At 38.8% G+C, this 27,859-nt stretch overlaps 1 protein-coding gene across 6 annotated transcripts in view; it reads right to left on the minus strand.

Moving 5' to 3' along the window:
* LOC137188274 (uncharacterized) overlaps nucleotides 1-27,859 on the minus strand; it is a 155,726-nt gene that overhangs the window by 54,759 nt on the left and 73,108 nt on the right. For 4 of the 6 annotated variants that reach the window (XM_067597865.1, XM_067597866.1, XM_067597863.1 and 1 more), the window contains 2 exons: nucleotides 16,143-16,264; nucleotides 11,797-11,844 (listed from right to left, as the gene is read on the minus strand). In XM_067597865.1, coding sequence (XP_067453966.1) covers nucleotides 11,797-11,844; nucleotides 16,143-16,264 — 170 coding nt within the window. Of the gene's footprint in view, nucleotides 1-11,796; nucleotides 11,845-16,142; nucleotides 16,265-23,768; nucleotides 26,932-27,859 lie in introns of those variants that run through there. The other 2 variants (XM_067597867.1, XM_067597864.1) reach the window with 2 other exon arrangements.

Here is a 27,859-nt window from a genome sequence, read left to right on the forward strand (position 1 = left end):
CTTTGGCTTTGGAGTGCAAGACTTTTGAAGGTGTCACCTGGGAACTTCTATAGTAGAGGTGTAAAGGTAATTTTTCATTATTTGCTGACATTTTATAGATCAAACAATTAATCACTTAACCAAGAAAAAGTTAAATAATCTATAATGAAAATCATTGTTACTTACAGCTGTAATGTTTGTACTGAGGGGAACGTTCAATCCCAAGTTTCTGTGTTTTTTATGTCTGCATTGTTCAATCAAATGGAAATATTCTAGATACTGTATATTTTGCATCATTTTATATGAATTTCATTACTTTCTGTCTTCCCCTGTCTGCACTGTATGTAGCTTTCAGCCCCAAGCCTATTAGTTCCTTCTGAAAACATAAATCTTTGACAATGGCTCACAAATATATATATATTTTTTGGAAAAAAAAGGTGATTTAATGACCTAAAGCAGCTGTGAGCTGCAGTTTTTAGCAAACATTACTCAAACATGAGTGAATAGTGCATTTGTTTGGGACTATTTTCAGTTGCGGATTACTACACATTTGGTGTTGAGGTGAGTATTTACAGCAGCAGGATGGTATATGTGGAATTGCCTCGAAATTGACGACAATGCCTGTGTTCATCTAATGAAGGAACATGTCATCCAGTGCAGCATTGTGGCTCATGTTTTTACTGGATTTTAGAGAGGAATAAGATATATCAGGCTTTAGATACAAAGACAATACTTGTTAGTAGGGATCAATTCATTGTTGGTTTTGGTCTTTTAAAATATTAAGAAATACAGTATATTGTCAACCTTATCCTTTGAAATACAGTTCTGTAAGTTTATATGTTTGGCTGCGCAGAATTGTGCAGAAGAATTTGTAGTGACTAACCAAGTGGTTCGTCACTGAGGTTTCAGAAAATAATTTTTTCTCATTTTTTTTAATGATAATCAATAATGTGATTATTATGAAATAGATTTTTCACCATACAATTCTTTTCCCTCAAATTTCATTCCCCTTATTTGCATCACATTATTCACATATGAGACAATATGGTGTTGACCTCATTATAATGATTTACTGGCATTACAACACTTCACATAACACCTCTTTGAAAACTAACAGCAACTGTAATTATTGAAAACTATTTATTTATCATGGATTTGCTACTTTAGAACAATTCTGACCTTTCACATATGAAGTTTTTCATTAATTAACATTGTCCTTATAGCAGACCTCGCTAGCATGGATCAGGGTTTTCATTATACGCCCCCCCACAGCCATTATGCACAGAATCTTTTGGTTCCAAAGTGAGCTGTAAATTTTGAGAGAATCTGACACCCCTGCCCGAGGGTTACAACAGAATGCTAACGAGGCCACCGCCACATTTCCATCACCATACAGTCAGTCGCATCATACATCAGCTCTGCACTGAACATCTCCAGCAACGCATGAAGTCAGAGACAATCTCAGACGCAACACTTTATTAGTATCCCTCCCCATATCCGCGGTGTAATGAATGAGGCCATTTAAACAGGATTTACGATATCTTTAAAACTTGATTGCTTAGAATTTGAGAATTATTCATAAGACTAAAGCATCATTTGTCATACAGCGAGTGCTGTTTTGGTGGGAACAAATGGTTTTGTTGTAGTTTTTCAAATGAACTCCTTTTCATCCACTCTTCAAATAAGCCATTTGTATGCATATACAGTATGTCCGTGCAAAGGCTGTAATTAAAGGAAATGTGTCTCAGGTGACAACTCACAATCAAGTTTTCTTCATAATGCATTGTGCCGATACTGAGCTGAAGTAACAGATATGGATGCAAATGATTAAGAATACATACACGTATTGTATTACACTGCAACTTTCGCTGAAACAAAGAGTACACTGTTCATACACTGGCACAGCTGTAATTCTGAGGTGTTAAGGGATATCTAATACATGTCAGATTTTTTTAGTTTGCTTAACGGTAACCTACACTGAACTTTTTCTATTATTGAACAATGCATTTAAGGAATTAAATTATCTCCCCCTCGAGTTACATTTCCTTATTTCAACCATGAGAGAGGAAGAGGCATCCTTGCCTTGTTACAAAGATTATTGTGCTCACTTCCTGAGGCAGTATGACCATGCTTTGTGCACGATGCCCAGATCATCTCTCAATTACACAAGGATCCTGAGGCAGAGGGTGGGGACCAGAGTGAAGGACCAGTTATGTCCACACACACACACACACACACACACACACGCTGCTATAGCTTGGAGGCATGGCTTACTATAGCCACAGCCAAGAATGAGGCCTCTCAGGATAGATTTACACACAAATAAAACCAGTCTTATCTTGGCCCACATGTGAACGAGAACTGATTACACGGTCTACATTTCAATGCTCAGATTAAATGGAGTCAATTTCCTATGCCCTATTTAAACCTAGTCCAACCTGCAAACACAATGAAACCAAATCTGATATTATTGCACTAAGACCTCAAATAAGTTCAACTGTCCACTGAGAAACTCTTTTCAAACACTTTTGAAGGTTTAAGATGTGCAGTTTTTCAGTGTTTTAATATTAGCGGCAGAAAATGTTTCAAATTTTTTATTTTCTTCCATAATGGAAATGTAATGTATATATACAATACAATACAATGTCTTCCCTGTTCATTATATCCCATTTCTTTTCTTGGTCTTATGACAATAATAACCTTTATGCCAGACACTGGATAATGCTATTTTGTCACTTTCCTTTCATCATAGTTTCACACACATGCTTCAAGTGTTAATAAGTTGTACGTATTACATTTACAATGTGTGCATTAAGCTGACACTTTTCGATTCAGTTCTTAGGTCGCCAAATTTAAAAATGAATTAAAATTAGCTTGGCTCAGGGCTGCAACGAACAATTATTTTCTTTATCAGTTATTCTGCTGATTAGACCATAGAAAACAGGCCGTTGTCCATTATAATTCCCCAGAAACCAAGGTGGTGTCTTCTTCCACCAACAATCCAAAACCCAGAAGTATTCAGTTTACAGTGATATAAAACAGAAAAAGCAGCTAATCATCACAATTTAGAAGCTTGAACAAGACAGTGTGTTGAGTTTTTGCTCGACAATTGAAACAATTAATCAATTATCAAATTAGTTGTTGATTAAATTTCTGTTGACTAATTGACTAATCCTCTCAGCTCTATATGGGAGTAAATGATACATAGGTTTTCTTTTGGTATTGTACATACGTTTTTATAAACACTAAAACATCAGAAGAAAAGGGATTGAAAACTGAATTAATTTTGCCATGGAGCAGGACATAAGTGAATCAGTGAGCCATATCTGAAGTTGTAAATGTCTACATTAGCAAAAACACAACAACAACAACATAATAATATCAACATAAATCTTTATGCCTTGATATCATTATTCCTTGATGATTAGGTGTAAAAGCAAATACTGGTGCAGGCCACATTTTCCCATCTGGCCAGAGCTAATTTTTCCAAAAGTAGACACATTTTTATTTCATAGAAGTGTACTTTTAACTGGCCAACTTCAGAAAACTAACAAACAGGGCTCCAGCTACCTTTGAGGACATTGAGGTCATTTCCTCTGTACTTTTTCTGGGATTTGGGGGATTTTAGCAACCATGGTGGATTCCTGTTAAGAATGTACACATACCGATTCCAGTATTTTTAGATGCTGTATGTTTCCACCCAGAGTCAGTATTTGTCCCCATGAATTTTATTCCTGGCAATGCATTTCCCAATAATTCCCAAGGAAGTTTCCTGGAAAGGAGCATGTAACCTAACTACAGGGAAGATAGAGACAGAATTCTGAGACAGTTGTTTTGGTTGTAGATTTTTTGAGTTTTAGAGGAAGAACGGCTCAATTGAAATAATACTATACAATCAAGATAACTAAGAAAAGCTAACAGCTACATAGGAAAAATCCAAATAATTCAACCATTTCCTAAATCCAATCCTGGTTGCAGACCTGGTAACAAATCCATGCTGACATCTAGTTTGATGCAAATATTCAGAGGTGAAGATTATCTTATACATATGGTTTCATTGTGCTTCCTCTTGCCATGTTTTGTAAAAACTGTAAACATGTAAATTAGATTGAAAACAAAATTACTACATTATGAATGTCGCTGCTGGTAAACTCTGAATGCTGGGCCTCATGTATTGGAGACAGCATTTAAATAAATACAGGCTTTCCAATGTTCCTGCATGCGGTGCTCTCCCGTCCTGCTTTAGACGTCTCATTCCTTGAGCACTCTGCTAAGAAGGGTAGAAAATCTGAATTACAACTAAGCTACTTAACCACAATGAATTAAGGTCTAACATTTGAAAATTTGATACTGAAATTACTGTCATTATGGTGCATTATGTCTGAGCATAATGATTGCTTTGGCGCTGTTTGAAGACAAAGGCAGACTCTGGGGGGAAAGTATAGTCAGAGAAAAAGTTGATTTTATGGCTGTTAATGATATGTGAACTTCAAACCTTAATTTTAGCAGCCATAATTTCCTGCCATTTCACAACTCTTCTTTTGTTAGCTACCTAAATAGTAATGCATCTGCAAATGATTTCTCTCTCTCTCTCTCTGGACACAGAGTGAGCCATATCCACAGAAAACTACTTGTCAGATTGAAAAATTGCTCTTTTCTAGGCTTATGTTTGCTTTGTATGACATGTGCTCCAATGAAGAACAAATATGAGAGAACACAATGTATAGGCTTAACAGGACGGTTTTAATCTTTTCTCACTAAGTGATAGAGAACTGATGTGGAACAGTAAATATTTAGAAACCATGCAAAAGTAAAAATACTTACGAGATACTGTACTTATGCGAGGCTTTCTTTGGCTTCTGCTGTGTTTTTGTGGGTACAAAGTTTGCAAAAAATGTCTAGGGTGTTGACAAAGAGATGAATTGCATACCAAGAGCGTGGACCACACAGCAACTGTGACCATGTATTCCTCTCAGCTGTACTATCAAACTACCAAACACACACGAAAAAAAAGAGACCGACTTTGCCTCCAGTCTTAAGGATGTTTCCAAGGCTGCAAACAGTGTGGGGGCCAACTGGACCTGTTATTAATTCTCCATCAGTTTCAGTTTGGATGCCTGAAAGCCAATTAAAGAACTTAATTGAATCAGCCTCAGGACCCTCCCAAACAGGAACTCAAATGAATTGTGCTTGGGGATGGATGGAAGGAAAGAGAAGGAGGGCATGGAGGTTAAATAAAAAGGGTGAAATTACCAAGACTCCAAGTCTTTGCTGGGAATAATGGCTACAGACTGACCCTGCTATGATGTAAATTAAATCTTGTTTGCGACCTTATCCAACCAAACCAGATGCCGCAGGTTTTGTTTTTTTGTCTGGTGACCTTGTGACTCTCTTCAGTCTAAACCATTAAGAAGTTTCAACCCAAAATTTAGTGTGGAATTTGCACCAAATATAGATGCTACATTCACATTTGTGGAAATGACTATTTGTAGTAAGTCAAACAGGGTTCTTTTTTTTTTTTTTTTTTTAAATCGGACTGAAACAGTTTTGTTTTGTGTTCTTATTTGGTCAAAATTGTCATGACCAAAAATAAGGTTTTATTTATTTTTCTGTAGCAATAGCTACATTAGTGTAATGTACAACTTGAGATTATGGGAATAACTGTTCCTGAGAGCTGACAGCTCACGTTAGCTAGACCTTCTCTTCTGTTTAATGTGGGACAAACAAAACACAGTTTGAGTGTACACAAGCCGATGATGACTAAGTAGGTGTTAAAAAAACATGAACAAAAATGAAGTTAAGTGTTAACATTTTTAAGCTAGGCTAACTAGCTTCCATTTTCCAAATGGATGCTAGGTAGTCTAGCTTGCTAGTTTCCATCCTCTAAGTGGAATACTTAACAGTGTGATGGGTCCTTCCAAACGTTTAATGTTGTAAAGGACAGTTGGCTTAAATCCCCTGCAGCTGATAGTCAACACTAGATGTACAGTATGCGGGTTTCGTGAAAATGGGGTAAAATCTTCTTGTATCAATGTTAGTAATACATACAGTATTAAGTTCTCCAGTCAGTATGCACCCCACAGGAATTGACAGTGTGTCTCCTAGCAACACTGGCTCTCAGATATCAGTCAACCACTGCCATGCCCCTCTCTTTAAGAGAACCTTTAAGAGCTTTAAGAGTAACTTGACACCGCCTGAAAATCTTGTTTTTACTGACCTCCATGGTTTAACTTCTCACCTTGCTGCAGTGATGTACAGGTGTACTCCAGGGTCCAGTGACATCACTGTTGGGGTGGTTACAGGTGCAACACAACAATTGAGAGCACATCCATCAGTAATTCTGGGTGTGGTCAGAGGTGAAATAGGTTTGCAATTTTCAACCAAAGAGGTCAGTGAAACACTGCTTTTCAGCCTGCTGTGAAGTTACTCGTTAAAGGCTGGTTCAATAAATATTCCCAAAGTCAGTTTAAAATATGCACAATAGCTCATCATTAGATTTATTACATCATTATAATTACACAGAATTTCCCCTCACAAAAAGTCAACAGAATCTGAATCACAGTTCATCAGGATTTTTTGTCGCGATGAGAAAATGAAAATAACATTTCAAGAAATAAATTAAAATATTAAAAATTTAAATATTGTCTGTTTTGCTTGTACTATATGCAGGGTAAACAACTTTGTGCTGTCATGGGTCCATTGTTATACTGAAGTGTTCCACTGCTACACACACACACACACACACACACACACACACACACACACAAAACACATGCAGACACACACAAAACACATGCAGACACACATGTACTACCTCAAGGCCATGTTTCATTGTCCTGGGAAAGCCACGAGGAGGAATTCCTTTCATGTGTCATCTCCTGTCACGGTACTGTCCTGACAGAGGCTTAGTGACATACGAGAGGCCTCAGCAGAATGTCCTGCTTTTAGTCAAATGAAGAGTCTGGCAGCTGCTGCATTCATCAAAATCAAAGGATAATCTGCTTTCCATTTAAAATCAAGTGATGATTAACATTTTTTTTTCCAAAGAGGGGGATGGGAGTGTAAATGCTAGCACCTTTAAGGAGACACTTGAGAGACACGGGGCGGGGAAGGTTCGGAAACGGTGCGGAATTGTGTCAGGAGATTTGAAGTTGGAAGAACGTGGTGTATAAACTAAGCTTTTAGGTTAGAGTGTTGCTCTGTGTAGACTGGCTTCTCTATTATGACTGTGATTGTACACTGCTTACTAAAGCCAGACAGAAAACAAAAACTGACTTGTTTATTTCAGTTAAAATGTTATATAATGGAGTATATAATTTTAATTATCTCTTAATAATATATCTATCTGTGTGGTAGAGTAAAACACAAACCAGGACACTTACTGTTTACTCTACGATCTACTATTGAGAAATGTAGATGTGCTTGTCAGGTTTCAGATGTCTTGATAATGAATATAAAATCTGTTCAAAATAGAGCAAACAAGGGTTTGGCTGTTTTCTCAAAGCAAATATGACACAAGCAGCAAGAAAATGCTGCAATAGTGTAATAATATTACAATAGTGTAATAAAAGAAAACACATTGTTTATGTTGGCTAATATGTCTGACCAATACTGGATTCCTGAGGCTATTAGAGATTTAAAGAAAAATGATAATGATATATCATCTGATATGATTACTGAAATAAAGTATCATACAGATATGATATAATATGTTTGCTGTCATAATCAATACAATCAAGATTCACAGGAAAAGTTATAGCCTCTGATTTTGCATTGTAGCCATAAAAACATGACCCTCCACTACTAAGACACTCACATTAGCAGGGTTCATGATTTCTCACTACACTATTTATTGTTATAAATAAAGCCTTGTGTTCTGTCTATAAAATTCTAATTAAATTTATTACCAGACAACTGCTGTAAAAGTGAGGTACACAGGACACAACACAAATTAAATTAAATTTCCCGACAAGACAGAAAACACATTTCTTTTGAAAATAGTTCTCTATTATAAAAATATGGATCCTACAGTTATCAAGTGATGTACCCCTCCTGGTACAAAAAATTCCTATTTTTGATTAAAAGTGCATCATTAGAAACACAGCCTGTCCTCCTGACCCCAGCCCTGTGTTGGATAAGGGTTAATCAGGGCCAAGGAAGGGCGCTGTGAATCTCTTCCTCCTTCACAACTCCCCACCAACGTCTTCTCCACCGGACTCCAATCAAAGGGAGCAGAGGCCATTAGGCGACTCTGAACCTCCTTTTCTTTATAATTACACCCTCCTGGACTGACCAAGCACCAGCTAGCCCTCTGCTATTTGCAGTAATTAGTCCAGAATGTGAGCTGTCAACATGCAAAAATCGTGCCAGTAGGCCCACACATTGCCACAACCACCCCCACTGTGTTCAACAACAAGCACCTAGCCTCGGCCACTGGAATGCATTAACTTTCTCCTCTCTTTTTTTCCCTCGGCGACTCATGTCAAATCCAGGTCCCTCAGAACAAAATCTTAATAATTAACTGGCAAATTTTAACATGATTGCTTGTGACACACCTACTCTGGTAATTATTGCTTTGAGGCCATGTGCTAATGAAATTAATGCATTCATTGCCCCAACAAATTAGCATAACTCATACAAATGGCCCACATTTGAGACCTCGTTGCAAAATGGAAAACAACATACAAGAAAAAGCAGCATCAACAACAAAATAAAGCAACAAAATGAAATGTCTGGCACATTGAATTGGAGACTGTATGATGCGCGCTGCTTGCTCAAAGTCTTAATAGCTAAAGCCTCTTAATGTTAACCAACGGTGATTGCAGTAATGCATTACAGAGTGATAGCAGCGCAGGACCAAATGATTATCACTATCATCATTACAGCCATTGCTGATCTACATATACATCTCTCTGTGGACAAATATTAAATGGCCATGCCACTGCAGACATTAAAATGTTATTATACTGATGCATTAACTTACTGTAGCAGAGTTCATATCAATATACAGTAGAAGCTTCCCAACAATCTGTCTCTAAATGGCACAGCTGCCACTCGCAGCATTCACGAGTCCTGCCACTAACCCCTGTTCATGGCTGCTTGGTCTCTCAGTGGGATGTCTCTTAGACATTTACTGCTCCCCATTAATAATTGATGACAATGCCATCAGTACAGTGGACGAAGACAAGTGCAACAGTCAGTTGGAGATGCTGCAAAAGTGCAAGAAATGTCCCATCATAGGTAACAGAAGAGGAGAGATTTTTGTAACACCTAAAAATGTGTTTGCCTGCAGCCAAATACTGTCAGGGAAACAGAAAAAAAACTGAAAATGACTTCCATTTAAAAACCGAGTTACATTATTACAGTCAGCTGAGGATGTGCAGGTTAGCATGACAGCTCATGGTGATATTTCCACAAATTCTGTAGATATATCATGTGGGGACCTCACAGAATCATTAAAGATCATATTAGCTGTGGCCCAATGCAGAATATTTGTTACAGTGAAATAGTGCAGGGTGCTTTGTGTATAAGTTGAACTGAAATTCAAACTAATTTTTGCCAAGAAATCAGTAGACAAATCCTTGGTGTTTGTTATGACTTATGGAGCTATTTGGTCAAAATTGTAATTACCATATAATGTGGGACACACAAACATAAATCTGAGTGTGTGGGAGATGCTACTGACTCAACATGTGTTGAAATTAAATGACTGAGTAAAATCTAATGAAAATCAGTGCTAACATTAACATGCTAGGCTAAAATGCTTCCACTTCCCGAAAGGAGGCTAATGTAGCTTGCTAGCTTACATTTTCTAAGTGTAATACAAACTTAACAGCAAGATGGGTCCTCCCAAATGTTCAATGTTATAAAAGGGACAGACGGCTTAAGGGCTAACTACCAGAGCTTTCCATAAGTGCCGACTACTCATTTAACACCAGCCGGCTACTTTATTATATTAATTTTGGATTTTAATAAAATAATTTTGATTGACAAGTTGCAATTTGTTATACATGTACATTTACAACCACTGGCCTCCGCTTCGAAACATTGCGAGCATGATGATGAAACATGCCTATCTGTCTGTATCAGTCCCACCCACACATACTCTATATGAAAGTGTGTGTGCACTCTCAGCTGAGAGGTTGTGTCCAGCCAAGCAGAGAGTCGTCTTCTCTGTTTGACTAGTATTAGCAAAATAATTGATGACAAAACACATTAAGAACTGTATTGACTGCACAGACAGGGGTCATCCTCATTAGACGGACTACTTCAGAAAACACAGGTGGCAGCAACTTGAGGATTGCACAGTAAGTATGAAAAAGTCCACTGAAAGTGCTGCATTCTCCATAAATGCCACACAGATGTTTATGGGTTTAATGAATGAACGAATGAATGGATTATCTTTATTTACATTGCGCTTTTTACAGGAGAGCCATCTCTACGCATTGTAAACACATATTAAAACAAGAATTGTTGTCAAAGTAACAGGCTTGTGTCATATGAGGAAAATGTAGGCTGTGCCTCAGGGTAAAGCAGGGTATACCTTTAGGGTGTGGCTACCTTGTGATTGATAAGTCGCTACCACTGGGATGGAGGAAGTTGTGTGTAGCTACCCTTTAAATAGGGTTGATAACGCTAACACTATGTGTGTTTTGTTGAAAAGCGGAGGAAAGCATCTTGTATCAAAGTACTTAGGATATATGTTTATGATGTGTTCCAGTCAGTAGTACTCCACAAACGTTGACAGCACATCTTCTATCAATGCCAGCTCTCAGATGTCAATCACCACTGCAATGGGAAACACCCACCCAGACTAGATGCTAAGAGGCTGTTTCCATAGCTACAACCAAAAACAGCTAACATCACGTTCTGGACCAATTGCTCTTTGACCTCAAATGGAGACAAACACAAATTCCTGGATGAATAACAACAATCACAGGAGACTTCCCCACAGACTAAATGTTTTGTTTAACTTTCATCAGTGTGTGAATGTGTGTGTGCATGATTTCATGTTTAAAATATCTTAAAATCTTGAAAGGTCGTCGTCAGAGTTACTGTGACATTTCCTTCCACAGACAGGATCCCTCCCATACATACACACAGGAACAGACAGCGAGGATCACATTTTCAACCCGGCGGTGTAGAGCAAACAATGAATAAAACACTTGGTAGCCAGCTTGTGATGCTTTGACCCATGGCGCAAGCATGAATACATACAACACATCAACAACATACTTCCTAATCTGAGATGGTTAGTAATGCGGCCACCTTATCCAGCATGCAACCCCATCTGTGATGACACATCAGCTCCACCATTTCATACGAATAAACTCACAAACACAAGACACAATGTGTTGACGGAAAATTTGCATTAGGGATGTACCACAGGAAAGTGTGATTAATTTCTGCTCATGAAATGAATACAGATTTTGTCATTACATGGCTTGTATCCTTTGCCAAATATTGTAATGTTTCTCCATTTCCACAGCGAGTGTTCTGCTGCAATAATAAGGAATAAAAGACAGCTTACAGCTCATAAGAAACACAACTGCTGGCAAATCAGCTAAATCACAGAGCAAAACAAAGACCTGATTGCTCATTAGTATTATGGATCTGCTCTGTTTAAATCTGTTTTGTGGGATGCAGGCTCTGTTTAATGACTTAAACGGTGTTTGTTTAAATGCTCGGTACCTACATTTCACACAGTAAGATTAAAAGAATGAGACATCATCAAATATCTCATTGAATTTTTATAATACCCCCACCCCTCAAAAAACAACAACAACAAAAAAACAAAAAACACATCAATACACTTACCTTGGCTTTGCACACGATGCATCGCAGCCTGTCTGCGCTCCCACATCCCTGTAAGGAAACAATATTTAAATGTACTTTATTGACCCTGCATGCAACACTGGACTTACTGTAGAATAACAAATCATTTGTAGGTGTTTTGATCACTAAAATAATTATGTTTGTTTGGAAAATGTGATTGTTTTCTAAAGAAGCATTTTTAACCCAAAGGTGCATTATGTATAATAACACTAATTTAATTACAGTGATAAGAAAATGTCTAATAATTAATAGTTAGGCATGCATGAATAGATGTTATTTTAATGCATGCACTTCTGTAGATGTCATATGAAAAAAAAAAAAAAAAAACATGTTGGCAATAATCTTCAAGCTGGTGTTAACTGACTGAAGATGCTAATAACAAGAAAAGCACTTTGTACAAACACAACTGCCAAATCCACTGCTAATATGCATGGCATGTAGGAGCACATTTTGATAGATGTTAATGGCATATAATTATAGAACACTGCTATTAGGCAATGTGATTTTATAAAGAGGACCATTGCCCCTGGCACTGTGGCCTGATTGCTGTGAGTGTTGGGCTAATGAATGTAAACCAAGTCTGTTTGCAATGATGAGAATTATCAACCCATGAGAGAGAGACAGAGAGAAGGGGGTGGGGGTAGCTTAACTTCCTATTCACACCACTTGCAATTAAAGACAGATATAGGCACTCACAGTTAAGGGTACACTCACTAACATAAACACACACACACATATATGTCACATATAATATCGAATACATGTCAGCGTATAAACTCATCTTCTGCTCATCTCATTATGTTTTTCATCTGTTCACACTTTGGTCGATACTCCACTCTCACTTGCAACGACGCTAAGCAAAGCTCCTCTGCATCTGACTTACCACCCTCGCCCTCTTTTGCTCTCTAACTACTATGTGGTTTATTTCAGATGGATGGGATTACAAATTCTGAGGAGCAATTTTTTGCAGAATACCATTCCCATTAACTTCAATAGAGTGAAACCAGATGGAGTCTGTATAAAAATGAAAAACATATTTATCTGTTGGGATAGCAGAGGGAGAGTGATTGCGATGGCTTAGCGCAGGCTTTTAGAAAGTAATGGTATACACTGCCGTCCTTGCTCTGTATTTTCTCAAGCCCCCTGATTTAACAAAAAAAGGCCGTTGCTGGGTTGGGCAGTGAGACACACCAGGCCACACTCTGCTGGTGTGGTACGAGCCATACAGTCCTCCCATGCCCTTGTACTTTGTGCTGTGAGGGGTTTCACCCCTCTAGGAATGCACTCCCTATAATGAGGGTCAGAGGTCAAAGTGCTGCCGCGCCTGGAGGCCGGGATCTCCCAGGCACACTCAGTCACTGACTCTGTCCCTATATTTAAATCCTGCCTCAGGACATGTTTTTCAAAGGGCATCTCCTAACTAGTTCCTGGTTACTAATTAGTTTTGTGCCATGCTATTTGTCTTTGGGAACCTGAATGTGGAGGGAGGGAGGGGGCGCATAAATGAGTCAGTCTAAAAAAAGATAGCGTATGGTTTGCCTCAGTGCAGATGATAATCATTCAGATAGTCCTCTGCTGCAAACACACTGAAGTATGTATCAACAGTTGTGGAAATGAATGCCAGCGCTGTTTTGTTGTGTTTGAATTCACCCTGCCCGCTGTTTAGTGACAACATCTGTGTGATACTGTTGTGGGTGAAATTAAATAAGGACGTGGAATTTGCCCTTTTTTTTGTTCAAGCTGCTTTTAGGAGTGGTAACGGTGCATGCTATCACTCCCAGCTGGCTGGCTCTCTAGCAAGTCAAATCATTATTGGATTACATTTTGTGGCTTCATAAAATGCGGTTAAGAGGCACTTTAGACATATGTGCATGACCTGCTTTCCAGAGATGGCTATCAGAGCAAAAGTGACAGGTCAATTGCTGATTTCTGTTCCGTAAAAGGGAAAGGGGCTCCCTACCCTGAGCACTCTAAAAGGTCGCACGCTCTCTCTCTCTCTCTTGCTCTCTGTCTGCCTCTCTGTCACACACACAAAAAACTAAAGTAGCTTTGTAGCATCGGCACACACTCCCGACAGAGAGCAGGGTTCTCTCTGTGTGTGTGTGCGCATGCCTGCCTCATGAGCCTGTGCGTGTGTGTCTGTATATAATTGTATAGTGGGAAGACACACACTTAATGGAAGTGGCTCTTCACTCTGACAGCTGGGTGGTGCAGATGAAATGTCTGCTGTAGCATGTTGTCTGCCACTTGTGGAGTATCCAAAGAGACCCAAAAGCTCACAGGAGTGGACGGCACAGCAGCACACGTTCCAACAGCAGACTCACGTTTTATCTTTAATTAATACAGAGTGATCCAATAACAACTAATGCATAGATTATGTATAGAGACATTCAGATTCTGGTACAGAATTAGATCTACATGTTATTATTTAGAGGCTTTTTACTTCAAACTGAGAATGAGTACAGCTGGTGCAAGTGTGACACTGACACTAATTAAATACATTTTCAAATCATCTGAACGTGATGTCTGCTCTTTGGCTCTCTAGTTAAAGAGGTACTCCAGCAATTTAGTAATGCATTTCCATAAAGTTTGAGGACAGATTTTAAAAAGAATGATCAAAATTTATGAAGCAGAGGTCAAAGAATTCTGACCTTTTTATGACCTGTCTCTTTCTTAAACCCTCCCTGCCTGGTAAACACCTCCATCTTTCAAATTCCATGCTCCCAGTTTGTAATGTAGGACTTTGTGTAATAAATGTGACGATGATGTCATCAGGGTTATCTTTTCAGACTTGACAAAGCTCATTTAAAGCCACAGAAGAAGACATTATACAGCTGTTTGTCCTTGGGGGAGTAAACTGATCTTTATGAGTAAAATCCATTAACCCCCCTTTAAGTAGTTGACTATTAGCAATTGGAGGCACATACTTAAACCTGCATTAATCAGTTTTCAGATTTCCATAATGAGCTAAAAGGGTTGGCAAACTACCGAGCAGACACAGGACAACATTAGCGTTCATTAAGACTTGTGTTTCCTCCTGATGAATATCCAGTATTTGGTCTCCACCAACTCCTAGGGGAACTATATGGTTCTTTAGCTTTCTTTACCATGTTCACCAGATAGTCAGTAACATTGTCAATCTGCTTTCTGGTGCTGGGCAGGTAGCGTACAGCGGGTTTATCTAAGCTTTTGCTCCTGAAACAGAATTGATAAGAGAGCGGTGAACCAAAACTGTAAAGTTATGGGGCAAAATAAAAAAGAGGTATAAGAGACTAAAAAGCTCTGTAGAGCTGAGGGGAACTGCTGGGTTTGGTGATAATTCTCTGTGGGTTTATCACATAGTCATTTGATCCCTTGTTCATGTAAAAAAAATGGATTAGTGCAGCTGTAACTTACAGTGTATTGTATGCTATGGTGCACAGCGCTTGCTTAACAGTGAAGTTTATTATAAAACGCCAAAGCAGTATGATAATGTCAATGCTATGATTCCTTTAAAGGCAGTTAACAGTGATTAAGTTGTGTAAAAACTGAGTGGATCCGTATATCAACAGTCGATGGACACAAGCTAGAAATGTATTTTCATGCCATGTGACAGAGAAATCCATTTGGATACAAGTGGGGGTTAATTAGTTATGTGAAAAACATTTACATTTTCACATTAGCAAACATCTTTACTTAGGTTTTAGCTTTTACTTTTTATTTCTGGGAAAATACTTGGGTACACAGAGGTAATTATACATTTTTACGATTCTGGCAGCAGTGGCAGCAGTTTTCTGGAATTAATGATGGAGGAGTAATTAGCATAAGCAGCAATAAGCACCATGGCTGAACAGAGAGAGAAATGTATGCCACCTACAGAAACATACATTTCATTAACTGAGATGTCTGTAAAGTGATGTTTTGGGAGGTGTCACAGCACAGCACTGTCCACTGTATCAATACAACCACTGGTTCAAGGAGTGCGACAGATGTTAATGAGCTATTTTGCAGTCGGTGACAGGTGTCAGCTTCTTGGATTTCTGCCAGTCCATTATGAGACACTTCTCACTGTTTCAGCCTCTGTGTTTCAACTGTATAACAATGACACATTATCATTGTTAGCAACCCTCATTAAAACTAATTGGTATTGCTATTTGAAAGGTAGCTCATTACCTTGAGGCAAACAGCAGCGTTTTGTCTCAATAAGGAATGCTAACATTGCAAACACATTTATACACTGTTCAACAGAGACATTTCCCCCTTCAGATTTTGACAAATGGCTGATAAGGAAAACCAGCAAGACTGAAATTCAAAATATCAAGGTTCCCTGCATGGAAAGTCCTTCTTACCCTCTGGATCCATGTGGATAGACACACGTGATGGGCAAGTAAATTCTTGCAGTCACAGAAATTCCTCAGTGGGTCACTGGCTCGAAGTTCAACATCCCTGCATATAAAGCACTCTGACACGTCTGTAGAAGAAGAGATGGAGATAGAGGTTATGAATGGAAGTCTATCTTTTCTGATTACACTGATTTCACTTTGCTATCCCAGATTCACCTCAAGATTTATTGCTGGTCAGACAGTTGTTAATTGATGTAGCATTTATCATAGTTGTTAACAAAGTACATTGTGACATTTAATTCAGATGAAATGTTTTGGCAAACATTCTCACTTATATTGCAACTCATTTCCTATTACAGCATTCAACACATACTGTTCAGCTCCCCAGAGCATTAGACCTTTATTTTGTTCCCAGTGGGAGTGTGGCAAAATGAATCTGGGCTTTAAAAGTAATTGTAGCAGGCTGACAGACCTGACAAGACAATAAATGCAACAGTGCAGAGGTGAGAGTGACAAGGAGAAATAAAATTCATTTTTCTTTAATTAATTATTATTTTCGATTGCTAGAATCTTGTTGATTTTTTTGTGTGTTTTCTCCTCTGCTAACAATGCCATTATTTGACTTAGGTCCAAAAAAGAAGTGGTATAGATCTCATTTGTCATTTTGTTACTTCAGGCAGAAATTATCTATTTTTATCCAATTATTAACAAATGAACTGAACTGAAGAAAAAAAGAAGAGAAAAAAAGCTTTATTCTGCAGAGGTTCCATAAACTTAAAACTGAACTGAACCTGCATTTCGAAACTATTTGAAGATTAGATTGACAGGCCTATAAAAAACCCAGTGGCTTACGTTGGATTTTTCTTATAAGCTAGAGCCAATACATAAAATACATCTAATCTTACTCAGTAGAGAGATGACTTTAAAATAATTGCTGTCCTCTCATATCATCCATACATTAAAGCAAGAAAAAACATGTTGCAATCATAAATGGATAAATCTATCTCATGGATTCTATAATTTTCTCCATCTCGCTATAGTTTTCTCCATTCAGGTAATATTACCTGTGTAATGACAACAAACTTATTGCCAAACACATTGTCAAAGAAGACCCATGAGAAACCTCTTAATGAACATCCTGGTCAGATTCAGATTCCTTAATTGTCCTTTGAATTTACATAAAATGGAAATTTGTCTTTGGCACTAGCATGTGAGACAACGCACACCATACACAACAATACAATAATAATTAAACATTAAGGTAAGGTGGAATCTTAAAAGTGACAAAGTGGCAGTAATAAAAGAGATGAGTGGACTGTTCTTCCACCGGCATGTAAGGCTGTCATAACCATTACAACAAAGCATAATACACAGCAGTACTTAACAATAAATAAACAAGTGTACATTAAAATAGGTGATGGTGTTGGTTGCCCTAAAAACCAACCTTAAAAGGAGTGGGCTTAGGGGAAAGGGTTAAAAGAAAGTGTGTGTGAGTGTGTGGGTGGATGGTCACAGCTGATGGAATAAAAGATTTCTTGTAACCGTTCTTCCTGGCCATTGGGATTTTCAGTCTGTTGTTCGACTGCAGCAATTGAAATGCTCAGTGGAGAGGATGGGTGGGGTCACTGTAGATCTGAATTGCCTTTTTGGTTGTGGATTGAGAAAATAAGTCCTGGAGTTGGAGTTGTTTGTCTCCAATGATCTTGCTGGTGTGGTTGACAACCTATGTCACTTTGTTCTTTTGTTTTACCGAGAGGTTTCCATACCATGAGACGATGTTAAATGTGAGAACACTCTCAGTTAGTGACTTGTAGACCATAGACAGGGTGTGCTGGCTGGAGTTAAGTGTTCTCAGTTTCCTGAGAAGAGCAAGGCGCTGTCTTGCTTTCTTGTAGATGTAGTCAACATTGTCCTGAAAGGTGAATTTATTGTCTATAACTGTTCCCAGATATTTGAAGTGGGTGACCTGCTCCACTTCCTGGCCCTTCATACTGATTGACACAGCTCCTTGGTCTTGATGACGTTAAGGTCTAAGAAGCTGTCATCAAACCAGGAGGCAAGGCTGTTGATGTGCTGGCACTAGGACGTACTGTTCATATACAAGGCTATATCATCCCCATACTTGATAAGGAAGAGGTCACCGCGGTTACACTGCACTTCATTTGTGTATATTGAGAACAACAGGGGAGATAGTACACATCCCCGAGGGATCCCTGTATTCAGGGCAAGGCAGTCATAAAGGGTGTTGTTGATGCAGACGTGCTGGGGTCGTTCTCTCAGGAATTCCCTGACCCAAAGGAGCAGATTGCTGCTAATGTTCAGGTCAAGGTCTGGAATGTATTAAAAGTAGTGGCAAAGTCCATGAAAAGAATACGGATATGAGTGTTGGCTTTGTCTAAATGACAGTGGACTTTATCCAAGAAAGTGAGTCTAGTATTTTCAACACCTCAATTAGCTCAGTAGGCAAATTGCATGAGGTCCATAAACTCAGCTGTTTGAGATGAGAGTTCTTTACACGCTCCATATATTTATTAAGTAGGGGTGTGAGAGCGATGGGTCTGAAGTCATTAAGAGATTTGTCATGAGGTGTTTTTGGTACAGGGATGATGGTCACTGTCTTCTAGGCCTGGGGGACAAAGCTTGAGTTGAGGAATATTTGGAACAGTTGGGTGAAAATAAGTCCCAGTTGGTCTGCACATTCCTTTAGAACCTTCCCCTTGAGTCCATCTGGGCCAGGAACCTTGCAAGGATTCATGTAGAGAGGGCCTAGCCTAGCTAGCAAGAGATCAATGCTGTGTCTCAAATCATGTACTTCTGTACTTACACTTAACATTTTGAGTGCATAAGTGAAGGAGCGAGAAGTATGGAAAAATGCAGTGCACTGTGAGTACCCAGATGGTGCACTCAAAATAGTCAAAAATTTGAGTGTGCGCCCTCAATGGTCGCCATCTTGGCTACGTTGCGGAAGGGGTGGGACCACTTTTCCAACTGAAAATGGCAGCCAAGGACGTTGTAACTACGGTCAAAATCGCCACATTATACAAATGTAAGTTATACATGTGGTTTTTAGCACTACGCACCACTATACTGTTGTCAGATATAAGCCATCAGTATGTTTATTGGGTTAATTTAGTAGTCTCTAATGATTTAATAGTACAAACGATAACGCAAATGCTAACGCTAGCTAATGCTAATTTGCGATTGTCATTTCCAGTAAGTGCAACGGCCGTGTTTGATTTGATACAACACTACCCTGTTGAAATTCGCGCACTACGCCAGTAAGTACATAGTATACACAGTGTACTACATGGAAGTGTACTGACGGAAGTATGTGATTTGAGACACAGCTCAAGACTGGACAGTGGTCTTTAGCGGTCTTTGGTTGGTCTGTTGCTGGCATGCTGCTTGGAATGCAAACATTTGAACTTAATGGAGATCAGTCAAAGTGAAATTAATTTCATGTAACAGAGGCTTGAGGATTTGCCTTTCCTAATACCAACACAGAACAGTCAGAGTGGTTCAGGTGATGTGTAGGTGAAAAGATGTCTAACTGTCAATTAAAACTAGATTCAATTTAGCTGGAAAACGTGTTATCAATCATAGCCTTTTTCCAAGGGAGTTTCAATGACCATATTTTGCACATGTAACAGGTTCTACAGGATCTCCCGGTTGTATTTCTTGGATAAAGCGATTAAAAAATAAAATCCTTTTACATATCACAGTGTAAAAACACAGTTTAATGCCACCACTAATGCCTGCTTGTATACTTCTGCTCTCAATGTGAATTTGTCTATAGGATGTTAATAATGTGATTCACTAAATCTGAAAGAGGCAAGAGGCAGAATGCACCATGAATGGGTCACCAGTTTAGGACAGAGCTAACACTCACATTCAGACAATTTCTTTCACACTCGCATTAAATTCCAAAATTCAATTTTTCTTCAGTGGATACAATTCTTCTTCATGTTTATTACTGAGGTTGTAGTGGGGGGTGGTGGTGTGCTGGAGTGCATTGCATTGAAAAGTGTTCCTAATATTTTGCCCCCCTCATGTATGTTAATGGAGTGGACAAAATATTAGGAAATATACACCATTCAATATAATGCACCCCCAGTACACCACCATCACCCATTGTGACTCCAATAATAAACATAAAGGAAAATGATCACCTTATTGACAATGTCAACAAAAAGAGAAAGCTTAAACAAAAACTACAAGCTTCATAAATGTAGAATTTATGGCAGTGCAGCTGTATTGGATTGCATTAGATTGCACAGGTGTACCTAATGAAGTGGCCAGTGAGTGTCTGTATGTGTACATATACACACACACACACACACACATACACATATATATCTCAAGATTAGGGGTGGATATAAAAGATGAGTGGAGTACATCATGCGCTAGCTGCAAGACATGTGGTCTTAGGGTTAGCCACAAGATTCATGCACTGTTTTATGCTCCTTTGTGCTGCAATGTGCAGCATCTCTGATTTAACAGCAACAATATCTTTGTCAGAGATGATTCCCAAACAGGGGCTTTGAAGCAAAATATTGGACAGTAGCTGGGAGCCAGATTTGCTGGTTTCATCCCATAAAAATACTGGGAGACAGCAGTGAGGGCTAGCTGTCATCTGCATGGGGGATAAACTGCTGCCTCAGAAGCTCCTGTCTCTTTTGGGCCTCTCGTTGAACCGGATTGCTGCAGGTGGAAATCTATCTTCAGATGAAAAATCTTTTAATCAAAGGGTGAGCTTTTTAATGTAACCCATCAGATTCTGTGTAAGCAGATTTTATTACTGACCAGGCATATAACTCTACTGGCATTAATATCTCTGAGGCAAGCTGTGAAATAGAGAAACCAGATAAACTTTTTTTTCCCCTCAACACTCATTTTGGTGAAGTCTGTGGTGTCTGGCTGCCACTTGCTTTACCTCACAGTTACTGACAACAACCACCTGGCCCACGTGGAAAATATAATGAAATCATTCCAGTGAAACCCCCTCTCCCAATACCACTGTGTGCCAGAATTCATATGTTTGTGTTCTCTGTCTAACAATATATCTGGTTAAGTTGGTTTTCACATATTGTCAAAATAACTTTGTATGTGTAGAGGAGTTTGCAGAAAATAATGGAGCCATGCAGACACATATAGAGTGTGACAGTCTAGCTAACAGGCAGTCTGCGTGTTTCAACAGCCTGACCGAAAATATTTCCAAAGTTACCATGATGGCAGGTTCACCAATTATACCCACAAGTCATTTTTAACATTTCATTGCCCCGAATCTGTACTGCTTTTACGATCATTATGGTGAGCCCTGAGGCAATTCTGGGTGTAAATAACGGATGCACTGCTGCTGGGAAAATAACTCGGGAAAACAACATTACAACAGAGATGTAAACATGCGGCGTGTCAATCGTAGCCGAGATGACACGTCTGCCTGATCTGTGACTCCCATAATTAACTGTCAGCGGTGTCAGTGTTCGGCAGCGTTTCACATGAAGGTGAGTGCTAGACTAACTGGCTGAAGTCACCCTCTCTACACGTTTTAACAGCTAACAAAACTTCCTCTGTGCAGCAGTGGCGGCAGCAGCTCCAGGCTGTGTTGTTTCCATACGGGGTGATGATGTACTAAAACAAAGTTTGTCAGTTGGAGACACTGATCTCCTGCTATCACAGAGGAGAATGTACCAACACAAACTCTGTCAAGAGCTCTGTTTACACTACTTGACTGTCTGAAAATGGCTTTGGTGGTGGGCGTCTGTCAGTGATGTTTTAATTCAATGCTGCACTGCATCATGGACATGAATAATAAGAAAAAAATGAAAAAAGAATACAGGCCATAATATCAGTAGAGGCTGTCAAACTGAGCCGTGTTATTTGATGAGTGAGAAACACTACAGTACACCATACAGTAAACAAATGAGGAAAATGCCAGATTGAGATAATTTAATTGTCCGTTGCATTGCTAACGACCTCATTAACAAAAGAGTGATGGGAAATCAGCATGGTCTGGGCAAGGAACCGCCTGTGTGACAGCCATCTGGCTACAATGGGGGGTGGGGTTGGTTGGGGGTTGGGGGACTGGTAAGCTAACACCACGGCCGTCCTGACTTCTAAGCGCAGGCCTAGAGCACCTCTAGATGGAAGAAGGAATTAGTGTTTCACTGACCAATGTCAATTCACCTTTTATTTTTCTATTTATATGAACTAAAATATGGTCCTAGTCATAAAATTAGATGATAGAGCGCAATAAAAAGTAGAATATTAGGGACATCTGTCTCAAGGCTTCAAAATCTGTATCTAACCTGTGAGTTTCTGTTTATCTACAGCATATCTCTTGATATTTTAATTGATATGAAAAGAATAAGGGAAAAACAATTAAAGGATAATGACTTAAACGTAGACTCACTTCATGCGTTCCCAGTATTCTTCACACTTAGGTTAATACTTTAAATGAGAAGCCTACAGTGCATTTATAACATGCTGTATACATCAAACATTTCAGAGTAAGAAATCAATCCTAACTGGCCAAATTCTCAGAGGTTATCAAAAGATTTTTGGCAAAAAAAGATTTTTTGTGACTGACTGTGATCCAAAAGAGAGCACATGCTTTGAAACCTTAAGACAACAGGGAAAAATTACTTTTTTAAAGATATAAAATACTTTTAAACTAGTCATGCTGGGAAATCCTGTTGGGAAAGATTCCCAAAGATACCATGAGTCCACAGAGCAGAGTCCTCACCTCTAAAGCTTTACCTCTCATAAAAGTAAAACATTAAATACTTCAGCAGGATGTGAATTCCACATTTACAGCTTGTCTGTCAGTCACATACTAACACTCTCTCCTGTCATGCTCTTGGAAGTGGTCAGAATGATTTACTCTGGCAGTGTGCATTTTTCAGACTTTTCGGTCTTTTGGTCTTTTTGAGGTGCTCATCATCTGTGACACCAGTCATTCTTGCCAACTTGACAGATGATTTGGGCCCTGTTCTCTTTCAGCTTTACAGACATTGGGAGGTGATTGACTCATTTTCACTTATTTTTAACTAATTTCCCACTTTTTAAAACTTTATTTCCAGAAAGAAATATTGTTTAATATTCGGGCCAATAGGACCTACCATACAAATGACTTATCTGTAAATATCTTTATGACATTTAAGCTATTTATCAATCTTGGCATCATACTTTTGCATATACTGTATGACCTAGATAAGCTATAGCTATAAATATGTGATTGTACTCATGAAGCCGACATATAAAGAAGTTGCTACTTTCTGTATTTCATATTCAACCACTTTCTAATATTTCAAACTGCTCTCTCTCTTTCCCAGGATTTGTCATACTCCTGCTGAAAGTAAGTGTAGGAGGTTTCACAACTAACTCTTCAGTCCTCTTCAGTGGGAGTGTTTTTAGTCTGAAGTTTAACTTTCCTAAGAGTGATTCTGAGATGTTTGATAAATACAGGTTCTGGTCTCAGTATGGTAACATCTGGGTTACAGAGAAAGTGGACATTTCCAGATTGAAAAATAAAAAAGATTTCTACCATGAAATGTGTGAACAAATCAACTCCAAAGCATAGTATATGCTCCTCATGAAATGGCAGCTAACTATTTAGGACAAAATACATACCTATGAATAAACTTTTGCAGGATTCTGCTGAAGACAGTGGCTGGTACTCACTGCTCATATTTCACTCTTCTTTTCACTCCTGAGAGACGACTTCTTGTGTTCACTTCTAAGTGTTTCCAGATACAAGCAGTTTCCTCCACTTCCTGTCAACATTCCTCTGTTTTCTCGCGCTGAGGTTATATGAACATGTAGAGAGAGATTACTATGTCAAAACAGAGATTTACGATATATATCTGCACTTTCTACAGCTCTGCTCACTCTCAGCTGATCGCTCTGTTTTTGTTTTTGAGGAAGTTGTAACAGCGAGCACCCAATCACAGCTGCGCACTGGGACACGTCAGAACAGGAAACCAAATGAAGAAAAAAAAAAAAAAAAAACCCTCCAGTGGATGTGGTGCACTCTCTGTCAATACATCTAAATATAGATGTTGTCGGTGAGAAACAGATGACTGTACAATAGTGCAAAGGTAGATTCTTTTTAATTTCCACTTCCACTTGCATCATTTTGTTGTGTATTAGGTTGGTTTCATTTGAAGGAGGAGCATGTAATAGAAGATCACTGCTTTCCTATGAACAACACTGTGTTGCAACAAGCCATCCTGTATGCTCACTGCTGGGAAATGACTAACAGGTTTTGGAATTTCCCCGCACATCGTTCTGCATTTTGACTGAGTACAAATATCAATCACAAGTTTCCCAGCTAAGACTTGCTAACTATGGCTAATAAAATCAGCTACCGACAGCTGACAAAATCCACAGTCATTGGCTAGAAATGAGAAGGCTGCTTTTAATGGCATCTGTGTGAAATCAAAAAAAAATTACTATGAACTTTGATCGGTAAATGTGGCTTTTGATACCAAAAACAGTAGTGTGTTTAGCTAACTGAACCAACCCTTTTGATAAATTGCCCATTCCTAAACAGCTGCCATAAGTTTGGTTCAATTGGTTGTTAGAACTTTAGCAGTGTTGTAATGTAACTCAAAATATACTTATTGAGGAAATGTTCTATTGCTATCAGTGTTTATATTGTTTATAACCCTACTTAGAATTACTGACAAAACCACAAGATCACACTCTTTTCTTTATAGAGATGCAAAATCTGAAGAGTTCCAGACTTTCTCTAACAATACTCAACCCCACCCCTCCTCCCCAAAAAGAAAAAAGAAAACCCTGGAGAAGTTGTGGAGATGGGATAGGTCTACACTCTGCCTAATTAAATGGCACGTCTCCTACTATTCATGAAGAGCACTTATTAAAACAAGCATTCACATCCAATCCACTAGATAAATGACTTTACACCAAGTGCCATGAAGCCCATTAAATTGCTTCTTTAGAGATGGATCAGGTCCAAACACACAATCAAAGGATTTGACTGGGATTATCTCAGATTAGAAACACTCAGGGACAAATGAGGAGATGACAGGATATCATACATTGAAAGGATAAATTAGCAGTCACATACCAGACCAAATTTGTGATGGGTGTTAGGGAATAAAGAGCTGGGGAAAGATTGAGTGCTAAAAAGCAAGGAACAGTGCTTCAGTTTTTAGTAAGCCCAATGATACATGGCCAATGTAAACTGCAGTAAAAGCTTTTCCCTCTCCCTCTAAAACCTCCTGCCATGTAAATAAAGTCCACATCAGGGAAAGAAAGGACCAAAGAGAAATGGACACAAAGTAACTTGCAAGAGATTAATAAATTAGTTTATGACCTCATGGTGTCACTTTCAAATACATATTTTGTTCAAGAAACTTTCTCATTCATTCCATTCCTATTAGAGCATTTTCAAGTTGATTTTCAAGTTTAACAAACATTTTGAAGTGGAATTAAAGTTGTTGCTTAAAGTGGAACTAAACCTATGAAATACTGTCCTTGCATCACAGAGTATTCTTGAATTTCACATATTACAGTATAACTGTGTGGCTGACTAGTTATTGAGTGTTTTGTTATTTATATGGTGCAAAAAATGGACATTTTAAGGTATTTTATTTTGTCATTCAACATCATTTTGAGCTTTTTTGGGGTCAAAACCTAATGTGTGAACATGGGATAGTGAGCAGAACTTGAGCAATCGTCGGTTCTTGAATGTATGTGAGCCACATAGAGAAAAATGATTGATCATTGTGGGTAGCTAGGCCTCCGGCAATTCCTTTAAAAGTTCTAGCTCCACAGAATTTGCAATAAACCAAACCATTTTTAACCAAACATATGAGAATTGTGAGCTTAATTTCAAAATCAAATGTAAAAGGGTCCTGCTTTCTTGCAGGGGAGATATTTTAGTTCCCCTTTAATTTGAATATTTAAAAGTAAAGTAAAGCAGGCCTAGTGCTGATAAAACACTTTTCAGGAGGATAAATAATGTAGGCAGTGGTTAATGTTAGCATGTACTTCTTTGCATATTTTAAAGCCAATGAGGAGCTCCGTTCTATCGCATTAAAGTAAGGCTTTCGCTTTCTCACAGGCAGCAATAAAAGGTATTTTAGAGGGTTTGCGCATTAAAGAAATGTGACCTCTGAACTCAACATAATCTTCTCTGTCTTATGCTCACTTGTCAGGCTCTTTTCTCTTTGTGCTATGACTAGGTGGCATGGACAGAGAAAAGCAATACCATACCTGCGCTGCCTGTTGAAAGTTAAAAGGCTCAATTCATCTACCCTTTGATCTGTTTCATCATCTTTAATGATGAATGATGTGACTTACAGGTTGTCTTTGTGTGAGATTTCCTTTCAGTTTTCCACTGACCCAAATTTCATAAGTTTACTGACTATCTGTTTAAGTGTGGTTCTATATTGGGATATAGTATTTATATTGAATTATCACTAGAAACAGGAGATGCTGATAGGTGCTGCTGATAAAGAATTATGCATACTTTCTGAAGAACAGATTATTTCCCGTTCTTTATATTTATACTAAATTCAACATTTACTAGAAATCATCCAGTTAAGAGTCTAGCAACCATCTTAACAGAATAATCTTTTTTTTCTAAACTTAAATTTGAGTTCTCCACATTTTATTGTGTAAGGAACAACAAACTATAATGACACTGCGGCTCTCATGCACACCTTTTCATCGTGCATTGAACAATGTAACGGTTTTTGGACAATATCCAAGCTTCAAGCATTTGCATGGGTGTGTTGTTGACAAACCACAAGCAAAAATGTTGCTTGCAAGCTTTGCTAACTAGCTTCCATTCTGAAAAAGAAAGCTAGTTAGTCTTGCCTGCAGTGATTCCCACTATACATTACTTTACATTCATGTTATTTCAACACATGCCGAGTCATTGGCAGCTCCTACTCAGTATTGTATTCATCTGACATCATAAACTTAAAAAAAAAGTAAGGAAATTTGTGTTTGGTAGATTATTTCTTTGTTGTAACAATGCTTCTTGGCAATAAATCTTATACAATTGGAAAGCCTGTTTATGGTGCCACATTTGTAAGGAACATGCATTTGTGGGATGAGCAGCAGAGCTGACTATGTGGGTTGCGCCCATGAAAAATTTGCCAGATCTTCTCTGCCAATGCCAAACAGCTTATTTTGCTGTTGCTATTGACTCTTGTTTTGAGCTTCTGATACCCCCAGGTGCTGTCAATCAGGTGCCTGATTGGCAGCACCTGTGAGCATGGGCCCTGCTACAGTGGTCAGTAGGTGTCTGCTCCAAGAATCGGCATGCCACATTTGACTGATCTGGATAGGGCCTCTGCGATAGGGCAACTTCAAGCTGGTGTTCCACAAAACCAAGTTGCGGCATTATTTGGAGTGAGCCCTCGTACCATCTCCAAAGTGATGGCCAAGTTCCATACAATGGGGGATGTCAGAGACAGGCTGCGAAGTGGGCATCCCAAGAAGACGACACCCGAAGAAGACCATTCCCTGCACACAGCCAATCTCCAGTCTCATAGGGCTGCCAGGAGGCCTGCCATGACTACCCTTCACCGTCAGGCCCGTTTGTGCTGGTGAAGGCAACAGGAACGTTATGTTCAGCGATGAGTCCAGATTCTGCCTACAGCAGTTGGATCGTAGGGTCAAAGTGTGGAGAAGACGCAGAGAACGCTATGCTGATTGCTGCACTGATAGAGTAACATCTTTTG

Source organism: Thunnus thynnus, chromosome 8, assembly GCF_963924715.1.
Source record: "Thunnus thynnus chromosome 8, fThuThy2.1, whole genome shotgun sequence".
NCBI classification, from domain to species: Eukaryota; Metazoa; Chordata; class Actinopteri; order Scombriformes; family Scombridae; genus Thunnus; species Thunnus thynnus.